This window comes from Hyaena hyaena, unplaced genomic scaffold (genome assembly GCF_003009895.1).
Source record: "Hyaena hyaena isolate Hyena2069 unplaced genomic scaffold, ASM300989v1 scaffold_92, whole genome shotgun sequence".
In the NCBI taxonomy this organism is placed as follows: Eukaryota; Metazoa; Chordata; class Mammalia; order Carnivora; family Hyaenidae; genus Hyaena; species Hyaena hyaena.
The window spans coordinates 697481-716993 of NW_024080723.1; the positions used below are offsets into that span (position 1 = coordinate 697481).

At 38.4% G+C, this 19513-nt stretch overlaps 1 protein-coding gene across 2 annotated transcripts in view; it reads left to right on the forward strand.

The window, feature by feature from the left end:
* The window catches only part of MFSD6 (major facilitator superfamily domain containing 6), an 81106-nt gene that overhangs the window by 55600 nt on the left and 5993 nt on the right, over positions 1-19513 (forward strand). For both annotated transcript variants that reach the window (XM_039234720.1, XM_039234721.1), the window contains exons 4-6: positions 15187-15348; positions 16229-16327; positions 17489-17769. In XM_039234720.1, coding sequence (XP_039090651.1) covers positions 15187-15348; positions 16229-16327; positions 17489-17769 — 542 coding nt within the window. The remainder of the gene's footprint in view (positions 1-15186; positions 15349-16228; positions 16328-17488; positions 17770-19513) is intronic.

Below are 19513 nucleotides of genomic sequence, written 5' to 3' on the forward strand. Positions count from 1 at the left end.
GAGAAGCATTTAAATGGTTGTGATCAGGCATATCTACTTTTGATAAAAATCAAACCCAGAAATTTTATGCTCCTTCCTATGAATCCTTACAAACTTTGAGATGAATGAGATCAAAATGATTCTTGCTATTAAAATGCATTCAAGGAGAGTAAGACCAGCGCAGGGCTGCTGTAACAAAAGAGGTCCTTTGAAGGACCTGAGTGGTTTAAGCACTGACAGGTTCAAATGAGGTCCTGTTAGATCCCTCTCTTCAGGAGGCTCCTTCAGTGGGAGCTGGGTTAAGATTTTGATGAAAGATGTTTTTTCAGTGTGACCAGTAGGAGGGCTTGAACTGATATTTATGAAGCTTTCCTCTTCTTTAGTGTGCCGATTCAGCCAAGTAAGAACGACGTTTTCCTTCCTCTTATGTTCTGGAAGATCATGGAGACATTATGAAACGATAGTGCAGTCCTTACTTGATGGTAGAAATTCTAGACATGACTCTAGTCTGTTAGCATCAATGTTGGAAATTGTCTGTCTGGCTTAACAAGTCACTTGCCACATGAATATGTAGGATAGAAAAATGCTCTAGGTTTAGCATTTCCGTTGATAAAGTGGCGTATAAAAGTCACTCGTGTTAACAGTTGAAGTAATTTTTTTAAGTCAGAAGTCTTATAAATTGCAATAGAGCAATTTTATTTTTTGTCACTCCCATGGTTTATTTAGTTACTGAAGCTCTTATATAACCTTTTATTTGAACTAGGCATTATTTTGTCCACCTAAAATTCACTTTAAATGTCTTCTGCTTCAATAATCCTGTTCTGGGCATTGCATCCACACTTGGCTCTTCTTTTTCTGAATTGTTCTCAGATTTATGGGCTGTATTATAGTTTAGCACTTAATTGTTATCCTATTATTTTACAAATACTAGTTTAACTTCATGATTTAGTTTTAACTCTTTTTTAAAATTTAAATTCAAGTTAGTTAACATACACTGTAGTCTTGGCTTCAGGAGTAGAACCCAGTGATTCATCTCTTACATATGACACCCAGTGCTCACCCCTAAAAGTGCCCTCCTTAGGGCCCATCACGCTTTTAGTTTTGTTGGTTTGTTGATTGTTTCCTTCCCTGTGCATAAGCTTTTTATCTTGAGGTCCCAATAGTTCATTTTTGCTTTTATTTCCCTTGCCTCCCTTCAGAGACATGTCAAGTAAGAAGTTGCTGTAGCTGAGGTCAAAGAGGTTGCTGCCTGTTTTCTCCTGTAGGATTTTGATAGTTTCCTGTCTCACATTTAGGTCTTTCATCCATTTTGAATTTGTTTTTGTGTATGGTGTAAAAAAGCAATCCAGTTTCATTCTTCTGCATGTTGCTGTCCAGTTTTCCAGCTGAAGAGACTGTCTTTTTTCCATTGGATACTCTTTTCTGCTTTGTCGAAGATTAGTTTGTCATATATTTGTGGGTCCATTTCTGGGTTCTCTGTTCTATTCCATTGATCTATGAGGCTGTTATATACCAGGACCATACTGCCTTAATGATTACAGCTTTGTAATACAGCTTCAAGTCTGAAATTGTGATGCCTCCAGCTTTGGTTTTCTTTTTCAACAATACTTTGGGTATTTGAGGTCTTTTGTGGTTCTATACGAATTTTAGGATTGTTTGTTCGAGCTCTGGGAAGAATGCTGGTGCTATTTTGATTAATAGGGATTGCATCGAATGTATAGAGTACTTTGGGTACTATAGACATTTTAACAATATTTGTTCTTCCAGTCTATGAGCATGGAGTTTTTCCATTTCTTTGTGTTCTCTTCAGTTTCTTTCATAAGCTTTCTGTAGTTTTCAGCATACAAATTTTTGTCTCTTTGGTTAGGTTTATTCCTAGGTATCTTGTGGGTTTTGGTGCAGTTGTAAATAGGATCAATTCCTGGATTTCTCTTTCTGCTGTTTCATTATTGGTATTTAGAAATACAACAAATTTCTGTACATTGATTCTATATCCTGTGGCTTTGCAGAATTCATGGATCAGGTCCACAGCCATTTTTTGGTGAAGTCTTTTGGGTTTCCCATGTAGGGGATCATGTCATCTGCAAAGCTTGACTTCTTCCTTGCCAGTTTGGATGCCTTTTATTTCTTTTTGTTGTCTGATTGTTGAGGCTAGGACTTCCAGTACTATGTTGAACAGTGGTGAGAGTGGACATCTGTGTCATGTTCCTCATCTTAGGAGGAAAGCCCTCAGGTTTTCTCCATTGAGGATGATATTAGCTATGGGCCTTTCTTATATGGCTTTTATGATGTTGAGGTATGTCCCTTCTATCCTCTTGAAAGTTTTTATCAAGAATGGATGCTGTATTTTGTCAGATGTATTTTCTGTACCTATTGAAAGGATCATATGGTTATCCTTTCTTTTATTAATGTGTGTATCATGTTGATTAATTTGTGAATATTAAACCAGTCCTAAAGCCCAGGAATAAATCCCACTTGATCATGTTGAATAATTCTTTTAATGTACTGTTCAATTCCATTTGCTATCTTGTTGAGAATTTTTGCATCCAGATTAATCAGGGATATTGGGTGTAATTCTCCTTCTTAGTGGAGCCCTTGTCTGGTTTTGGAATCAAGGTAATGCTGGCTTCATAGAATGAGTTTGGAAGCTTTCCTTCCATTTCTATGTTTTGGAATAGTTTAAGGAGAATACATGTTAACTCTTCTTTAAATGTCTGGTTAGAGGAGTGCCTGGATGGCTCAGTTGGTTGAGTGTCCAACTTTGGCTCAAGTCATGATCTCATTGTGAGCTCAAACCCCACATCAGGCTCTCTGCTGTCAGCACAGAACCTGTTTGGGATCCTCTATCCCCTTCTCTCTCTGGCCCTCCCCTGCTGGCTCTTTCCCTCTCTCTTTCTCAAAATAAATGAACTTTAGAAAAGAAAAAAAAGTCTGGTTGAATTACCCTGCGAAGCCATCTGGCCTAGGACTCTTATTTGTTGGGAGATTTTTGATAACTAATTTAATTTCTTCGCTGGTTATGGGCCTGTTCAAATTTTCTATTTCTTCCTGTTTGGAGTTTTGGTAGTGTGTTAGTATCTAGGATTTGTCCTTCCAGGTTGTCCAGTTTGTTGGCATATAGTTTTTCATAGTATTCTCTTAAAATTTGTATTTCTGTGGTGTTGGTTGTGATCTCTCTTCTTTCTTTCATGATTTTATCCATTTGAGTCCTCTCTCTCTTCTTTTAGAGAAGTGTGGCTAGGGTTTATCAATTTTGTTTATTCTTTCAAACAAACAGTTTTTAGTTTCATTGATCTGTTGTACTGCTTTTTTGGATTCTCTGTTATTTATTTCTGCTCTAATCTTTATTATGTCCCTTCTTCTGCTGGCTTTGGGCTTTATTTGCTGCTCCTTTTCCACTTCTTTAGATGTAAGGTTAGATTGTATATTTGAGACTTTTTTTGCTTCTTGAGATAGGCCTGAATTGCAATGTACTTTCCTCTTAGGACTGCCTTTGCTGCACCCCAAAGTCTTTGGACTGTCATGTTTTTGAAATTTCCATTTGCTTCCAAGTGTTTTTAAATTTCTTCTTTAATTTCCTGGTTAACCCTTTCATTCTTTAGTAGGATGTTCTTTAACCTCCAGGTATTTGAGGCTTTTCAAATTTTTTCTTGTGGTTGATTTCAAATTTCATAGCATTATGATATGAAAATATGCATGGTATGATCTCTATCTTTTTGTATCTGTTGAGGGCTGATTTGTAACCCAATATATGATCTATTCTGGAGACTGTTCCTTGTGCACTCGAGAATAATGTGTATTCTGCTGCTTTAGGATGAAATGTTCTGAATATATCTGCTAAGTCCATCTGGTCCAGTATATCATGGAGAGCTGTTGTTTCCTTGTTGATTTTCTACTTAGATGAATCTGTCTGTTGCTGTAAGTGGAATATTAAAAGTCTCCTACAATAATGTTACTATCAATGAGTTTATGTTTGTGATTAATTGACATATATTTGGATGCTTCAAGTTGGGGTCATGAATATTTACAATTGTTAGATCTTCTAGCTGGGTAGACCGCTTAATTATGACTTAATGCCCTTCTTAATATCTTGGTACTGTCTTTGTTTTAAAAACTAGTTTGTCTGATATAAGCATGGCTACTCTGGCTTTCTTTTGACGTCCATTAGCGTGATAGGTGGTTCTCCAGTGTTCACTTTCAATTTTCAGGTGTCCTCAGGACTAAAATGAGTCTCTTTTAGGCAGCATATAGATGAATCTTATTTTTTATCATCCCTTCTGATACCCTGTGTCTTTTAACTGGGGCATTTAGTCCATTTACATTCATAATGATTATTGAAAGATGAATTTAGTATCATTATGCTATCTGTAGATTTCATGTTGCTGGTGATGTTTTCTGGTCCTTTGTAGTCTTTGCTGGTTTCCACTCAGAGAGTCCCCCTTAGAATTTCTTGCAGGGCTGGTTTAGTGGTTACAAACTACTTTAGGTTTTGTTTGTCTGGGAAAGTCTTTATCTCTTCTTCTGTTTTGAATGACAGCTTTGCTGGATAAATGATTCTCAGCCACATAGTTTTCCTGTTCAGCACATTGAATATTCCCTGCCACTCCCTTCTGGCCTGCCAAGTTTCAGTGGACAGATCTGCTACTAACCTTATGTGTCTACTTGAAGGTTAAGGACCTTTTGTCCTGGCTGCTTTCAGAATTCTCTCTTTATCTTTGTATTTTGCCAGTTTCACTATGATATGTCATGGTGTTGACATGTTTTTGTTGATTTTGAAGGGAGTTCTTTGTGCCTCTTGGACTTGGATGCTTGGTTAGGGAAGTTCTCAGCTATGTTCAAATAAACCTTCTGGCCTTTTTTCTTGCTCTTCTGCTTCTGGGACTCCTGTGATACAGATATTGCTTCATTTCATGGAATCACTTAGTTCTCTCATTCTCCCCCTCGTGATCTAGTAATTTCCTTTCCCTCTTTTCTTCAGTTTCATTATTTTCCATAGTTTTATCTTCTATGTCACCTGTTCTCTTCTCTGCTTCTTCAGTCCTTGCTGTCACTGTATATCTAGTTTATTTTAATCTTAGCTATAACATTTTTTAAATTCATCTTGACTAGTTTTTAGGTCTTTGATCTCTGCAGCAAGGGTTTCTCTGGTGTCTTCTATGCTTTTCTTAAGTCCAGCTAGTAGTCTTATAAATAGTGTTTTAAATTCTTGTTCAGATATATCGTTTACATCTTAAATTCAAAGACCATGCTGATACTTTTTGAATTCTCCAAAGAAACATCCACATAGGAAGATACACTATAAATACTTATTGTTTGATATTATAATCTCTTGCAAAGTATATAGTAATTGTATTTTCTAATTTTTAAAGTTCTTGAGTAATACAGGAAGTTCTGTCTCAAAAATTTATAAATATGTAAAGAAAATGTGAAAACTAAACTTAAAAGCTGAAACTTCAATATGATAACTTTTTTCCTAGACCAATAGAGACCATCCTGTCTCCACTGCACATCTGTAAAAACATCAGTATGTTTTTAATCATTTGCTTATGTTCCCATCTCATTCTTTTTTTTTTTTTTTTTTTTTACAAATAGTTTATTGTCAAATTAGTTTCTACATAACACTCAGTGCTCATCCCCAAAGTGCCCTCCTCCATGCCCATCCCCCCCTCCCCCCCACATCCATCAGTCCTCAGTTTTTGTCAGCATTCAAGAGTCTCTCATGGTTTGCCTCTCTCCCTTTCCCCCACCATTTCCGCCCTTCTTCTCCCCCTTGTTCCTCCGTCAAGTTCCTCCTAATCCTCCTATACGTGCAAACATATGATATTTGTCCTTCTCTGCCTGACTTATTTCGCTCAGCATAACACCCTCAAGGTCCATCCATGTTGCTACACATGGCCAGATTTCATTGTTTCTCATTGCCATGTAGTATTCCATGGTATAGATAAACCACATCTTCTTGATCCATTCATCTGTTGATGGACACTTAGGCTCTTTCCATGTTTTAGCTATTGTGGAGAGTGCTGCTATGAACATTGGGGTACATGTGCTCCTATGCCTCAGCATTTCTGTATCCCTTGGGTAAATTCCTAGCAGTGCTATTGCTGGGTCATAAGGGAGTTCTATTGTTAGTTTCCTGAGGAACCTCCACACTGTTTTCCAGAGGGGCTGTACCAGTTTACATTCCCACCAACAGTGTAGGAGGGTGCCCGTTTCTCCACATCCTCGCCAGCATCTAGAGTTCTCTGATTTGCTCATTTTAGCCACTCTGACTGGCGTGAGGTGGTATCTCAGTGTGGTTTTGATTTGTATTTCCCTGATGAGGAGGGATGCTGAGCATCGTTTCATGTGTCTGTTGGCCATCTGGATGTCCTCTTTGGAGAAGTGTCTGTTCATGTCTTCTGCCCATTTCTTCACTGGGTTGTTTGTTTTTCGGGCGTGGAGTTTGGTGAGTTCCTTATAGATTCTGGATATTAACCCTTTATCTGATATGTCATTTGCAACTATCTTTTCCCATTCCGTTGGTTGCCTATTAATTTTCTGGGTTGTTTCCTTGGCTGTGAAGAAGCTTTTAATCTTGATGAGGTCCCAACTGTTCCCATCTCATTCTATAAATTATTTAAGACAACTTAATAAAATGCAGTAATCTAGAAACTGTAAAATGCTTAGGCTTGAATTAGACTGTCTTGTATTCTAGCTCTCCACCTATAAACTATGTGTTTTTGGGCAAGATGCTTAATCTCTCTTAGCCTTAGACTCTTGTGCTGTATGGAACAGACTGAAATGAGTATTAAGTAAACTAATGCATGCATCCATGCATGCAAAGTATTTAGCATATTACATGGCACATAGTTACCTTCAATAAATGTTAGATTATATAACAAAACTAAAATGAAAAATTATAAATAAATAAAAATCAGGACCAAAGGAAATATAATTTAGAAGATTCTCCTCTAAGAGGTTAAATTGCAGTTATGCATTAAAGCCTGGCCACAAATGATTAGTCAGTGCACACTGCTCTTAAAGATATCTTTGGGAAGTGAAATTTTTACTGTCTTTGATATAACAGCAGTTCTCATGGGTGGCTTGATATGGGGAATTACTGAGAATGTAGCATAAACTGGTTGGCAAGTTTTGACATTAAACACAGTTTTGGTGGTAACCTCCTAAAACCTCTTTAAAGGTATACTGAGGCAATGGTGCCATCATATAAAATTCACAAGGGCTGTAAAACATTCTTATGTCAGTTATAGACCCCTTAAAAAAATAACTCACATGTCTTTTTTTTTTTTAACTTGTAAAGTGAAGCTTATAGAAACTTACAGAAGCTTTATTTCATCAGTTCATCTGTTTAAATAATTTTTAAAAATGTTTATATATTTTTGAGAGAGAGAGGACACATGTGCATGGGAGGGGCAGAGAGAGAGAGAGGGAGACAGAGGAACCAAAGTGGGCTCTGCAATGACAGCAGAAAGCCCGATGTGGGGCTCGAACTCACAAACTGTGAAATCATGACCTTACCCAAAGTTGGACACTCAACCAACTGAGCCACCCAGGCATCCTTCCTCTGTTCATTTTAACTCCTACGTGGGATTTGGAATCTTTCTCCAACCTTACCCAGGGCCCCTTTTGTCTCCAAATGCTTTTTTCCTTATACCACAACATGCAGTTTACTGCCTACTTAATTTCATTTTAGCATTCTTTTGCTCAGCTGCCATTGTATGTCAACCCCTGTGCAGGTGCTGGATAAGTGTATTCTCCTCAAGGAACTCAGTGTCTCTTCCAGATGAATCCTGGCCCTTTTCACCCACTAGACTATAAACTCCATGGTGGTTAAAGATGTGTTTTGTACATTATCATATTCTCAAAGCAGAGCAGGGGTTCCGGTACATAAGTAAGTGCTGCTGAGTGAATGTATGAAGGTGATTCTTGCAGTGCTATACATTGGTGGATATGGGAGCACTGATCTTTAACAATATTGTTGTATGTCTTATATAAAGTGTCTTTCATGCTACACACAGACGGTTCATGCAGCTGCTGCTAAGTCCACTGCTCTCTGTAGGGTTCTGTGCTCTTTTTAAAAGGTTCATTGCTGTTGGTGGCCCTTACTTTGACAGAGACACTGGGCTTGCTTTCCACCTGATGTATCCTTTTCTCTTTGGACACGTCGGACTCTTATTTCCCAGTCTCCCTTGCAGTTAGGTATGACCATTTGGCTATTTCTGTTCAGTGGCTGTGAGCAGAAATGATGTGTTTCAACTTCTAAACCCAGACCATAAAATTTTCCATGTGCCCTCCTGCCCTCACTACTCTGCCAGCTGGACATAGGTACCCAGGTGACCAAGTGTTGAAGACAGCTGAGGCTCTGCAGCCTGCATCCCTGAACTACATGGATCATGGCTGTTACTCTTTCTGACTCATGCCCATAGGGCTTTATATGAGCAAGAAAATAAAACCGCTAATGTATGAAACCACTATGATTCCAAGGTTTATTCAGTACAACAGCTATCATTACCTTAACCAGTACAGATTCCTTTTATTGCCAGCTCAGTGGAAATTTTGTGTTTTGTTTTTTTGTTTTGTTGTTGTTGTTGTTGTTTTTAGAAAGATCAGTCTCACTAGACTGATCTTTCAGAAGCTTTTTTTTCTTTTTTTTTTTAAATAACATATCCCAGCATTTGAGAAGTACCCCGAAGTAACCGAAATATATGCTTTGGTGCATCAATGGAAAGGATTTGTCCCAAGTGATTCAGTGTGTCAGTGCTATGGGGATACTTACGTTTTGTTTAGTGAGCGTAAGTCAGTGGCAGAGCAAGAAAAACAAAATAAAAAATCCCAGTTCTCCACTACTTTGTCAATTCTCACCCCTCCCAGCCATTATGATGGCTTTGTAAAAGCCAGGCAGCATTTTACAAAGAGCAGCTGTCTACTGGGGAAGAAAGGATTTTTTTTCTTGCCCATACCTACATATTTATTGCAGTAGAACATTTTTCTGGGACAAGATAGAACAATCTTGAAATTCATGTTACAGGATTAGATACCAATGTTGAATATTATAAGGTAGAGACTTATTTGAGACATAAAACTTGATAATATGAATGATATGAGCTCTTTAGAAAAGGACGGGATGTAGCTGCTAAGAATATACATTTTTTAAAAATTAGATTTTGGGGGGCATGTTTGATATTACCAAAAAACTTCTCAAAGTAGATGGTTATGTAATACAGTAGTTGTTATGAGGGTGTATAGTATAGTACTTAAGCACTATACTTCTATACCTTGGGTTCAAATCCTATTCTACCACCCTATCGTCTATGTGACTTTGGACAAGGCACTTTAATCTCTCTGTGCCTACTTTCCTTTTTTGGAAAAGGAAGAATAAAAATAATGCTTATTACTGGGAGGAATAAATGAAACAATCTATATAAAACACGTAGCACAGGGGCACCTGGGTGGCTCAAGTCAGTTGGGTATTCTGTCTCTTGATTTTGGCTCAGGTCATGATCTCATGGCTTGTAGGTTTGAGCCCCGCACTAGGGTCTGTGCTGATGGTGCAGAGCCTACTTGGGATTCTCTCTCTCTGCCCGCGTGCTCACTCTTTCTCTCTCTCTCAAAATAAATAAACTTAAAAAAAAATCACAATTCCTGGTAGACTACTATAATAATATCATTAATGAAAAAAAAGTGAGTCATAATTATTTCTAATGGTTCTTGGTTATTCAAATGTAGCATATTCCCAGACAGCTAAGGTCTTGGGTGTAGGCCCTGTGAAGTTATGTCTGTGTTTCTGTTAGGCATTGTAAGTAATCCTGAGGGACCCTAGTAAAGGTAAGGAATTGACTAAGAAGCTAAGTTTCTGTGACTTGAGTGTTCTTTGAGAATCATTCATTGCCAGTTAATATATAGTGTTGAATTGCCACTCAAACATACGTATTAAGCACCTCTTAGGAGAGTTGGTGTTTGAATTGCCAATCACAAATATCAGTAGTTTTCTGACAAGTAGCCAAGGAAGGAGAGTCAATTGGAAGGAGAGTCACTTCAACTACCTTTCTTACTGTTACCAGTTGGGGGTAACGTCTTTTTATTCTTAGACTAATCTGCCAACCTAGTTATCTCATACTAAAAGGTTTAACACTTTGTAAAAGCTCTAGTGTGAAAACACTTTTACCCATGCCACTGAATAAATTTATTTACTTCATCATATAGAGAATAATCATCTACTACTTTTTTCATGGTTCTCTAATAAAAGGTAAAGTGGATGGAAGCATTTTCTTGGCTTCTATCTTTTACCTCCTAAATCTTATAAGAAAGTTGTTTCAAGGAGCACAATTGTTAGGATTTTGCCTTTTTAAAAAAATTTTTTTTTTTAATGTTTTTATTTTTGAGACAGAGAGAAATGAAGTATGAGCGGGAGAGGGATAGAGAGAGACAGAGACACAGAATCCGAAGCAGGCTTCAGGCTCTGAGCTGTCAGCACAGAACCGGACATGGGGCTTGAACCCATAAACTTTGAAATCATGACCTGAGCCAAGGTCGGGTGCTTAACCAACTGAGCCACCCAGGCACCTCAGGATTTTGTCTTACAAATATGAAAAATGTCAGGTTTTTAGGTTTCTAGATTAGATTTTTGTTTTAAAATTAAGAGGACCAGAATACAACTGTAGTAAAAACACTGTCAAGAGTTTCATATAATTAATATGATTACTAGAACTTGGCATATTTAAGAATAAGAACCACAACTCCACAGTTGTCTTTAAATACAAAGGTGATATTACCAACCCAGTCCCTTCTTGTGGATTTTTTAGTTTTGGTAATTTCTTTTCTAGGAAGTGGTATGGATTCTTCTATTTACATGATATTTTGAAATAAGGTATCTCATAGAAACCAATTTTTATCTGCCCTGGGAAATGTTGGAGCATACAGGCAGAATGGCTTTCATTGTTTACATCTGGTGCCAAAGAAAAATTTTTTACTGTATGCTTTACTATATTTTCCTTCAGTTAATATCCTGAGTTGCTTGAAGGAATGTAGTTCCCAATTATCTGTCCCCAAAAGCACTAAAGAAACCCTAGAAATCTGACTGTAGAGAATCTTTTACAGCTGCCACTTAATACCACCCCCAAAATTCTAACAGTTTAGAACCTTTAATAATCCTGACTTAACTCATCCTGCTGGAAGATGCTTTAATTATCTTAGAAGACTGATGCTTTAGAACACTTAGAATTTTGAAGAAAAAGAAAGAAACTCTATTTACTGCTAGACTTATAGTTGATCTAGAATTACAACAAAAATATAGTTGCTACTGTTCTGGTCATAGGCCCATCTTTGTCTACTTGTAAATCCTGCAGTTGATTGCTCAGACACAGACATAACAATACATTTGGCTTCACTATTAAAATTAATTTATAGTTATTTGATGTGGTTTCAGATCCTTGATGATTCATTTTTAAGAAATGATTTCCACATCTATGTTGGCTTTTACCATTGAATCTGATTAATTTTGAATATATCCGGGGGCGCCTGGGAGGCTCAGTTGGTTAAGTGTCCAACTCCTGGTTTCAGTTCAGGTCATAATCTTGTGGTTCATGAGTTTGAGTCCATGTCAGGCTTTGTCCCAGCAACAAGGAGTCTGTTTGGGATTCTCTGTCTCCCTCACTCTCTGCCCCTCCCTGCTCGCATGCTCTCTCTCTCAAAAAATAAACATTAAAAGCACTTTTTTTTTTTTTAACACATTCATTTTATTTCTTGGATATATGAGTTTTTTCCTTAGTGTTGATAATGAAGAAAAGCATGTGTATCTGAAAAGAAATGGAGTTAGCAAGATCTTTAATAATATAAAGGGAACTATTTAAAAAGATTTCTATTGTGTACTGTGTCAACACTTATAATTAAGATTATCCAGGAATTATTCAGTTCTGAGAAAACTGCCATTATCTAAGGTACTAAGCAAGTATTTTACTTGACTTCTGTGAAAATTAAGTATGCATACTATTTCTAGTCATCTAATCCATTTTTCTAGTTAAAAAATATGCTAGTTGAAATGATTACTGAAACATATTAAACCTCATAAAATTATTTTTACTGTTTCAGTTAACTATAGGGCATATAATCTAACATATCCAGTAAAAATAGGGTTTATTACATTATTGAATAATGGAATCCACTTCAGTTGAGGTCATCCCTGGTAATTTAATTATATGCTAGACATTGCAAATTTTACTTTTTTGGGTGCTATATATTTTTGTATTTCTTATAAATATTCTTAAGCTTTGTTCTGGGACACAGGTAAATTAATGGAAATAATATGATCCTTTTAGGCTTTGCTACTGAAGATTACTTAGGTGGGACCAGAGCAGTGTTGAGACTAATTCTAATTCTTTCATAATCCTAATAGAAGACCCTTTTGAATAATCTCCCAATCATGAACTTCGCCACTTGGTGGAAATAGGTACTATTCCTGGTCCTGTATGGGTTCTGAGTACAGTTTTCTGCAGTGCTTTTGGATGGCTCTTTCCCTGGCTGTGGATAGTTTGTACTCCTGCTTTTGCTGAATACTTTGAGGGGAACCACATGCCGATCCCTGTTGTTTCTGTAAAGCTCTCTCCTCTCTGGTACTCTGCCCTAAACTCTAACTGCCTTGGTCTCTCCAGACTGTCAGCTTCATCTCCTTGACTCAGTGGCTCTCCCTCTATGCCTTGCAGCTATTTTTTTTTTTAAGTTTATTTATTTGGTGATGGGGGGCAGGGAAGGTGGGGGTAGGGAACAGGGCTGGGGGGAATACGGGGAGTGAGGAGGGGAAGAGAGAGAGAGAGAATGAATCCCAAGCAGACTCCATGCCCAGTGCAGGGCTCAAACTGATGTCCATGAGATCATGACCTGAGCCAAAACCAAAAGCCCGATGCTTCACCAACTGAGCCACCCAGGCACCTCTGCCTTGAAGCTTTTAAACTCTAACCAGGCAGTAAGCTGGGGCTCGTCATTTGTTTCCCATCAATCAGAGCTCACTGTCCTTACTGCTGATATCCAATGTCTTGGGAACTATTGTTTCATATATTGTGTCCAATTTTTAGTTGTTTCAGGAGGGCAGATCCATTATTCCATTTTGGTCAGAAGCAAACCAATGTCAGATTAAATCTTAAGTGACTATTAATCTTTTAGTTTAATTTTTCAAAACCTAAGTAATGAGTTTCTGATGACAGTATCTCCAACAAAGATTATTTGTCAGGGAGCAAGCTCAATACTTAATCTATGCAGAATCTGATGATTTCTTAACCTCTTCTCAGTAAAACTTGTTGTGAAAGTATCTTTTTATTACATCTATGTATTTATTATTTATCTTTTTATTACATTTAAAGCAGTATTCTAATAAAGATTTAAATTCATACAATGCACAGTTGCTGTACATTTAAAATAATGACCCAAATTATTTTTTACCTGTTATCTTTATCCTTTCCTCCCTCCAACATATGGTGAAAATATAATGAAACTGGTATTGAGGCATTGTAAATGGTCTTCTGGAAAACCAATTGGAACTATATATTATTAAAAGGCATAAAATTTGTTATATCCTTTGAAGCATTAGCCTTATTTATAGTACTATAGCCAAATAAATAATCTCAGGTATGTAAAAAAAACTGTATCTCTAAGAATGTTAATCATGGTGCTAATCATAATGGAAATAAATTTTAGGTAGAAACATGTGTCCAGTAAGGAGTTAAAACCCAAAATATATCAGGAGCTCCTGTAACTCAACAGCAGAACCCCCCCCCCACCCCTGCCAACAACACAATTAAAAAAAGGGCTGCGGTGCCTGGGTGGCTCAGTTGGTTAAGTATCCAGTTCTTGATTTCAGTTCATGTCATGATCTCATGGTTCCTGAGTTTAAGCCCTATGTCTGACTCTGTACTGACAGAGCGGAGCCTGCTTAGGATTCTTTGTTTTCCTTTCTCTCTGCCCCTCCCCTACTTGCTCTCTCTCTCTCTGTCATAAGTAAATAAATAAACAAACATTTTTAAAAAAACGTGGGGGGCCTGGGTGGTTCAGTCAGTTAAGCGTCCAACTCTTGGTTTTGGCTTAGGTCATGATCTCATGGTTGTGAGTTCCAGCCCATATCAAGCTCTGCGCTATCAGTGCAGAGCCGGCTTGTAATTTTCCCTTGCTCTCTGCCCCTCCCCCTTCATGCTCACTCTCAAATAAATAAATAAATAAATAAATATTTAAAAGTTATTTAAAAATGGGCAAAGGACTCGAATGGATATTTCTCCAAAGAAGATATACAAATGGCCAGTAAACACAGAAAAAAATGTTCAACATCACTAGCCAGTAGGGAATGCAAATCAAAACCACAATGAGATACTACTTCATACCCGTTAGGAATGCTATTATATTATTTAAAAAAAAAAAAAAACACGGTAAATAACAAGTGCTGTTGAGAATGAGGAGAAATTGGAACTAACTCTTGTGCATTTCTGACGGGAATATAAAACAGTACAGCTACTGTGGAAAACAGGCAGTTCCTCAAAGTGTTGAACATATTATTACCATATGACTCAGTGATTCCACTTCTACATATAACACACCAAAGGCCTGACAGCAGAAACTCAAACAGATACTTGAACACCCATAAACATGGCAGCTATATTCACAGTAGCCAAAAGGTGGAAACAACTGAAATGTCCATCAACAGATGAATAAATACACAAAATGTGTTATCTGCTTGCAATGGAATATTAAAAAGGAGGGGAATTCTGACACCTGCTACAAACATGGATGGACTCTGAAGACATTATGCTAAGTGGTAAGCCAGACACAAAAGAACAAATAGTGATTCCACTGATAAACGAATCCACTTCTATGAGGAACCCAGAGTAGTCAGATTCAGAGAAAGTAGAATAGTGGTCTCCAAGGCCTAGAGGCTGTTATTGTTCAGCAGGTGCAGAGCTTCAGTTTGTGGTGACAAAGTCTGGAGAGGGATGGCTGCGTACCACTTTGAATGTACTTTAGTGCTGCTGACCTATGCATTTAAAAATGGTTCAGATGGTAAACTTTATGTTATGTATGTTTTACCATAAATCAAATGTAGGTCTTTAGTAGGTAGGTAGGTTGGGGTGTGTGTGTGTGTGTGTGTGTGTGTAATTAAATAATCCACTCTCTGAAAAAGAGTAACGTAGGCAATGCTGATCAGACAATCCCACTCTTCTTCCTCTCCAGGAGTGACACATGCAGCCATCTGGGCAGCATGCATTTCTTATCTCAGTGCAGCGGTTCCCCCCGAGCTGAGGACCTCTGCTCAGGGCATCCTGCAGGGCCTTCACCTAGGTTTGGGGAGAGGCTGTGGTGCCATGATTGGAGGCGTATTAGTCAACTATTTTGGTAAGAATGGCTTTCTCCTTTTCCTTTCCTTCTTTGTTGAAAACTTCAGACTTTTTGGCAACACCTCAGCAAATACTTAAATTATTACTGAAGATTGTCAGAAGTTAAACTCCAGTATTCAGTTATCTTTCTCACTTTCATGGTAGTCATAATTGTAAAGCTGAGTGCTTAAGTAAGATGACTAGAGCCAGCCTGTAACTGTGCAAACGTCTGTGACAAACAGCCTAATAAGATGTTACACAGATACCTCAAAGGAGCCAAACAAATGAATGAGAGCCTGTGCTTTTGGATTGAAGCAAAGTACCTTAAACCTGCTGATAATAATGCTAGAAGAAAGAAAATTCATCATTGTTATTTCAGAAAAATCTAGCTATCTGCAGCTTTGGTACGATATCACTACATCTCTTGATAACACAGCCTGCCCTGTCGGATTTCCCATATTGGAAACACAAGGGGTTGGGTGGAGATAAGATTACCCTGCTCAAGGAATCTGGACTGAGCACTCCTCTGTGGAAGGTGGGCCCAGGGTATCTGAACTTACAGCACTACTTGAGCTCTGCTGTCCCAGCTACAGATTAATGAGGCTGTTTAATAGTTAGGTAAATGGTCTTACAAAGAAGAGAGCACCGCTGAGTTTTATGGTAAGAGGCACTCAGCGATAATCCTTTATATAGTTTTAAAGATTGATGAATGACCAATGCAATATCAGCATCTGGGTCTCCTGGCACCTACCGGGCCTGTGAAGTCACTGGCTATTCATCATTCTCTGGTTTGTCCCAAGCTCCCTTGCCTTTGCCCTGAACTTCAGCACATTGACAGTTGTGAATGAGGGCTCTCTGCATTTGCTGGAATTACTCTATGCAGTGGTCTGTTTTCACAGGGGCTGCTGCAACCTTTCGAGGAATCGGCATGGCCTGCCTGGTGATCCTTCTGCTTTTTGCCCTGATCCAGTGGCTGGCAGTGCCCAGTGAGGAAGAAGGTAAACCTGTCCATTCTTTCTGAATGGTTCTAAAGGTTGAAGCCATGGAGAAACCCAGAGGTGGTAACAGAGTACACAGCCGACTTGCCTGGCTAGATTTTCTCAGTGGTGTATCAGTGAATTGATGTGTGCCGTTGCTAGAGAGAAGCTCCCTCCTGTGATGAAAAGAATACTGGCCACTTTAAGTAGCTTGGGGTTTTCTGGGTTTTGTTTTGTTTTATAGTACAAAGTAGTATAGGAAGTACTGGTTTTAAATTTCTCTGGTATTCTAAATGGATTTCAGATTTAAATCAATTACATATAAAGCTGTGTAGTAATTTTACTACTAGGGATAGGGAGTGGTATTAATTACTATGCTTCTACCTCATTTGAAAAAAATGTCTTAAAAAAGTGTCTTAAAACCTAAATTTGAAGCTTTTCCTTAACCAGGTATAGCCTTCATTAAAATTGTTATATACAAAGGAAGTTATATCAAACATAATGTACAAGTTGAATCAATTTTTTTTTTTAATGAAGAAAGCCAACCAGTAAAATAGAAATATTCTTAACTCATGGGTCCCAGAACAAGGCTCATCTTCTTTGTCCTGTCCTTTGAGGAGCATTTGTTTCATCAAATACCTAAAGTGCTTCTGTAAAGGGAAAAGCTAGCTTATTACAGAAAATCCCAAGGCAGATTTTAATGCTAACAAGTTATACAGAAAAGAAGACCAATACTTATCTTTCTCACTTTTTTTTTTTATCATGATCCTAAATGGATTACAGTGTTGGTCTGTGCCTTCAGTAAAAGGCCAAAAGAAACAGCTATCACTGGCATTTCCTGTTTTGATGCTTATCTTTAAAAACTCAGTCCTGTAAGTGGGCCTGAGGCCACATTCATTATAACCCATGCCCACAGATTAAGTTATATCAAAGTTTAATGAAAAATACATTTCATAAATAAATATAAGTTAATGTCTGTTAATCCCTATAAAGAGATCCTGGAAGATAAACATCCCATCTGTTTCTTAGTACCTGCACCAAGAGGCCACTGATATCCAGCGATTTATTAATGTTGCCAAGTGCACTAGAATGGGCTCATGGGATTGTCTTATTTAATTTATCATGCTTGTTTAAATATGTAGAAAACTCTGAAAAATGATGTAAACATGATTTTCTCTCCAGACAAGACAATGTTGGCAGAAAGGATTCCTGTTCCTTCTAGTCCTGTTCCCATAGCAACCATTGACTTGGTCCAGCAACAGACTGAAGACGTCATGCCACGCATTGAGCCCAGGCTTCCGCCCAAGAAAACCAAGCACCAGGAAGAACAGGAGGATGTGAACAAGCCAGCCTGGGGGGTCAGCTCCTCCCCCTGGGTGACCTTTGTCTACGCACTCTACCAAATTAAAGAGATGATGCAGCTAACAAGAGACAACCGTGCTCCTGAGATACAGCCTCTGCAGGTAAAGTCCCTACCTTAAGTGGGCTCAGTTGTGTTAATTATTCACTCACCAAGATTTATGGAAGGTCTAGTGGGCAAAATAAGACATGCAGACAAATTTCAGTATTCTGTGACAAGTGCATTATAGAGGTGTATACAAGGTTCTGCAGAGGGAAAATGTTGCCTTATGGAGCACAGGAAGGCTTCACAGAGAAGACATTTCTTTTTTTTTTTTTTTTTTACAAATAGTTTATTGTCAAATTAGTTTCCACATAACACTCAGTGCTCATCCCCAAAGTGCCCTCCTCCATGCCCATCCCCCCCTCCCCCCCACATCCATCAGTCCTCAGTTTTTGTCAGCATTCAAGAGTCTCTCATGGTTTGCCTCTCTCCCTTTCCCCCACCATTTCCGCCCTTCTTCTCCCCCTTGTTCCTCCGTCAAGTTCCTCCTAATCCTCCTATACGTGCAAACATATGATATTTGTCCTTCTCTGCCTGACTTATTTCGCTCAGCATAACACCCTCAAGGTCCATCCATGTTGCTACACATGGCCAGATTTCATTGTTTCTCATTGCCATGTAGTATTCCATGGTATAGATAAACCACATCTTCTTGATCCATTCATCTGTTGATGGACACTTAGGCTCTTTCCATGTTTTAGCTATTGTGGAGAGTGCTGCTATGAACATTGGGGTACATGTGCTCCTATGCCTCAGCATTTCTGTATCCCTTGGGTAAATTCCTAGCAGTGCTATTGCTGGGTCATAAGGGAGTTCTATTGTTAGTTTCCTGAGGAACCTCCACACTGTTTTCCAGAGGGGCTGTACCAGTTTACATTCCCACCAACAGTGTAGGAGGGTGCCCGTTTCTCCACATCCTCGCCAGCATCTAGAGTTCTCTGATTTGCTCATTTTAGCCACTCTGACTGGCGTGAGGTGGTATCTCAGTGTGGTTTTGATTTGTATTTCCCTGATGAGGAGGGATGCTGAGCATCGTTTCATGTGTCTGTTGGCCATCTGGATGTCCTCTTTGGAGAAGTGTCTGTTCATGTCTTCTGCCCATTTCTTCACTGGGTTGTTTGTTTTTCGGGCGTGTAGTTTGGTGAGTTCCTTATAGATTCTGGATATTAACCCTTTATCTGATATGTCATTTGCAACTATCTTTTCCCATTCCGTTGGTTGCCTATTAATTTTCTGGGTTGTTTCCTTGGCTGTGCAGAAGCTTTTAATCTTGATGAGGTCCCAACAGTTTATTTTTGCTCTTGATTCCCTTGCTTTTGGGGATGTGTCAAGTAAGAAGTTGCTGCGGTGGAGGTCAAGGAGGTTGTTTCCTGCTTTCTCCTCTAGGGTGTTGATAGTTTCCTGTCTCACGTTCAGGTCCTTTATCCATTTTGAGTTGATTTTTGTGCATGGTGTGAGAAAATGATCTAGTTTCATTCTTCTGCATGTTGCTGTCCAGTTCTCCCAACACCATCTGTTAAAAAGGCTGTCTTTTTTCCATTGGATATTCTTTCCTGCTTTGTCAAAGATCAGTTGGCTGTATACTTTTGGGTCCACTTCTGAGTTCTCAATTCTGTTCCATTGGTCTATGTGTCTGTTTTTGTGCCAATACCATACTGTCTTGAGGATGACAGCTTTGTAGTAGAGGCTGAAGTCTGGGATGGTGATACCTCCCGTTTTGGTTTTATTTTTCAGTATTACTTTGGCTATTCGGGGTCTTTTGTGGTTCCATACAAATTTTTGGATAGTTTGTTCTAGTTTTGAGA